The sequence below is a fragment of the Phragmites australis genome, chromosome 17, assembly GCF_958298935.1.
Source record: "Phragmites australis chromosome 17, lpPhrAust1.1, whole genome shotgun sequence".
NCBI classification, from domain to species: domain Eukaryota; kingdom Viridiplantae; phylum Streptophyta; class Magnoliopsida; order Poales; family Poaceae; genus Phragmites; species Phragmites australis.
In genome coordinates this window covers 24248628-24251474 of record NC_084937.1, presented here as the reverse complement: position 1 = coordinate 24251474, position 2847 = coordinate 24248628, and the positions used below count along the sequence as shown (strand labels likewise).

General features: G+C 52.7%; 1 protein-coding gene across 1 annotated transcript; it reads left to right on the top strand.

Annotated features, from left to right (window-relative positions):
- The first annotated feature begins 665 nt into the window (after positions 1-665).
- LOC133897387 (putative clathrin assembly protein At4g40080) lies at positions 666-2022 on the top strand. Its single transcript, XM_062338110.1, has one exon. It carries the CDS (start codon positions 800-802, stop codon positions 1796-1798), a length of 999 nt encoding a protein of 332 aa, XP_062194094.1. The 5' UTR covers positions 666-799; the 3' UTR covers positions 1799-2022.
- Positions 2023-2847: the final 825 nt, after the last annotated feature.

Below are 2847 nucleotides of genomic sequence, written 5' to 3'. Positions count from 1 at the left end.
TTTAGATAAAAATACTTAGAAAAAGTAATAGCCAAAGACATGCATTGGAGATAGAATCAATGTCATAAACAAAAAGTAAAAAGAACAGAGATACTACCTATGATTCTAAATATAAGTTTATTTAGGTATGTATTAAGTCAAATCTTTTCATTTTGTACTATCAATAGCTATAAAATCTTATAAAATAATAACATAAGATTAATATTACTAGATTCATTGTAAAAAAATATTTTCATAATATATGACTTTTTCTATTTAATATAATATATATTTTATATATTATAGTCAAAATACCGTATTAAAAACCATGCCAATGTCCTAATAGATTTAATGAGAAGTAGTAACTATCTTGATAAAAATTGACACTTCTACTACAACAATCAAGCTCAAATCGTGGCAAAATCAAATCATGTAAGCTGGTTAACAATGCAGTGAAGAAATAAAGACGAACATAGGATCAAAAGTTCAAAACGTTCCATGATTGTGGTTGAGTATGAAATCACGAATGCAAAAAACAGTAGCGTTTCTGCGGTCGACCACGTCCTAGGAAAGCGGTGGACGAGGACGAGTTAACTTTTCTTCTACGCACATGACGAGCTCCGTACTAGAATCTTCTCTCTCACGATCCAAAGACCCAAACTTACCCGGTCAAACCGATCCGACGGTCGAGATCACCCCGTTGGTTGCGTCTTATCCCGCCTGCGGCCCGCCACGAGAAAGCTAAGGAAAGCTTCCTTCCGATCCGGCGATCCCCAACGTCTTGGCAGTTCGCACCCTCGACGCCTCCTCGGCGCCCGCCATGGCTCCCAAGCTCCGGCGGCTCACGGACAGGCTCCTCTCCCAGGGGTCCGCTGCGGATGCGCACCACGCGGTGGCACGCGCGACGGCGCACCACCCTTCCACGGCCCCGCCGTCCGCGCACCACCTGGACGCGCTCCTCGCCTTCGGCCGCGGCTCGCGCCTCTCCGCCGCGGCGCTCGCATCCGCGCTCGTCGGCCGCCTCCGCGCCGCGGCGTCGGGAGACGGCGACGCCCCGGTGGCGCTCAAGTGCCTCGTCGCGCTCAGGGTCCTGCTCGCGCGGGGCGCGTTCATCCTCCGCGACCAGCTCCTCGCCAAGCTCGTCCGGCACCCCGCCTCGGGACGGAACCCACTCGCGCTCGCCGCGTTCCCGCTCGGCCGCTCCTCCTTCGCCGCCGCGTCATGGGTCCGGTTCTCCGCGCGCCTCCTCGAGCTCCTCCTCCTTCTCCCCGATGCCCCCGCCGACGACGCCGAGTACCTCGCCGCGCTCCCCAACCCGCACCTCGTTGCCGAGCTCAAAGCCTTCGCCGCCGTCGCGGACGCTGTCCGCAACGCCCCGCCCCCTTCCTCCGCGCCGGAACACAACGCCCTCATCTGGGAAGCCATCCGTCTCTCCGAGGAGGACCGCGTCGCGGCGGAGCGCAACGTCGCAGCGCGGGTCCAGGAGATGGGCGAGCGCCTCGACACGCTCTCCCTGGCGGACGCGGTGGAGCTGGTGTGCGTGCTGAGGCGAGTGGAGGAGAGCGCGGCGTCGTCATCGCTGCCCCCGGAGTGGAAGTGGGCGGCGCTGGACGAGCGCGTCGTTTGCGCGGCGCGGCGGCTCCGCGGCCGCGCGGAGGAGGTGGTGCTGCGGAGGACCGGGGAGGAGAGGCGCGTGGTGCGGAGGGACGCCGGGCCCAGCGCGTCCGCGCGCGTCCTGTTGCCTATCTGCTCCGGTGGTAGCGAGGCCATCCGGTTCGGATCCACGCGGTCGGCTGGCACAATTTCTGCATGGAGATAGGGCAATGTTACTCACAAACCCAGAATTTCCGAAGGCAAATTTTTGCAGAATTTTCGTTGTATTTTCACGTTACTCATAAATTAGGACATTTGCGTGCTGTTTTTCTTTTTAAAATGAAAGCAACAATGATGTGCATACTCCACGAAATATGAAGTGCTTGCTGCTAGAAATAATATCACTTTCAGATTTAATTTAATTTTTAATATCAATATCGACTATATGTCAACTAATCTCGACTAAATTCTACTAGCATCAAGTAGGATTCGACAAGTCCCAACAAACCTCGACTAGAGCATATCCTCGATAAGATATTTGACTAGATACTTGACCAGCAGATGTACTCGACTAGATACTCGAGTAGGATTTACATACGTTTCCAATGGCGACGTGAGATGCAAACACCCCCGTGATGTCGATGCACAATGATGAAGATAAAGTAGTCAATGCAGAGGCCACCGCGAGGTCGATCTAGTAGGCGATGATAAAGATGAAGTAGTCGAAATAGATCATGATGATATAGAGGAAGCAGATCGTTAGCAGTCGCGACGAACACTTCCTAAAAACCTTATTCGTCCTCTTCCAATGCAGATCTCAAAGGCGATGGGTTCCAAAGACCTACTCTCTCGTTCGTTGATACACGCCAGTGTAGCAGAATGGAGTAGATTACGTGCGACGGCGCAGCAGAGAGAAATTAGTAAAACCCTAATTGTGTGTATGCAACCCACGTCTCTCCTTTGTGCGGCGGCTGGTAGATGTATATAGAGGGAGAGTCGTGGCATTGAGATGTACCACGATCAGAGACAATTACGCCGCCACGATCGGAGTCTTGACCAGCACGATTTCCATATATTTATCCGTTTGCCCACATAGCAAAAGAAATAAAACCGCAAAAGGAAGCCGGACTTGCGCAAGAATTGGACTTGATTTCGGCAGACCATTCACGCAGGTGTCTTGCGTCCGCACCCTCCACCCCCGCCCCTCCCCGCCCCAGCGAGCAAGCACGCACGCGTGTTCTTCTAGTCCTCTCATCCACACATGCTAAGTGAGTA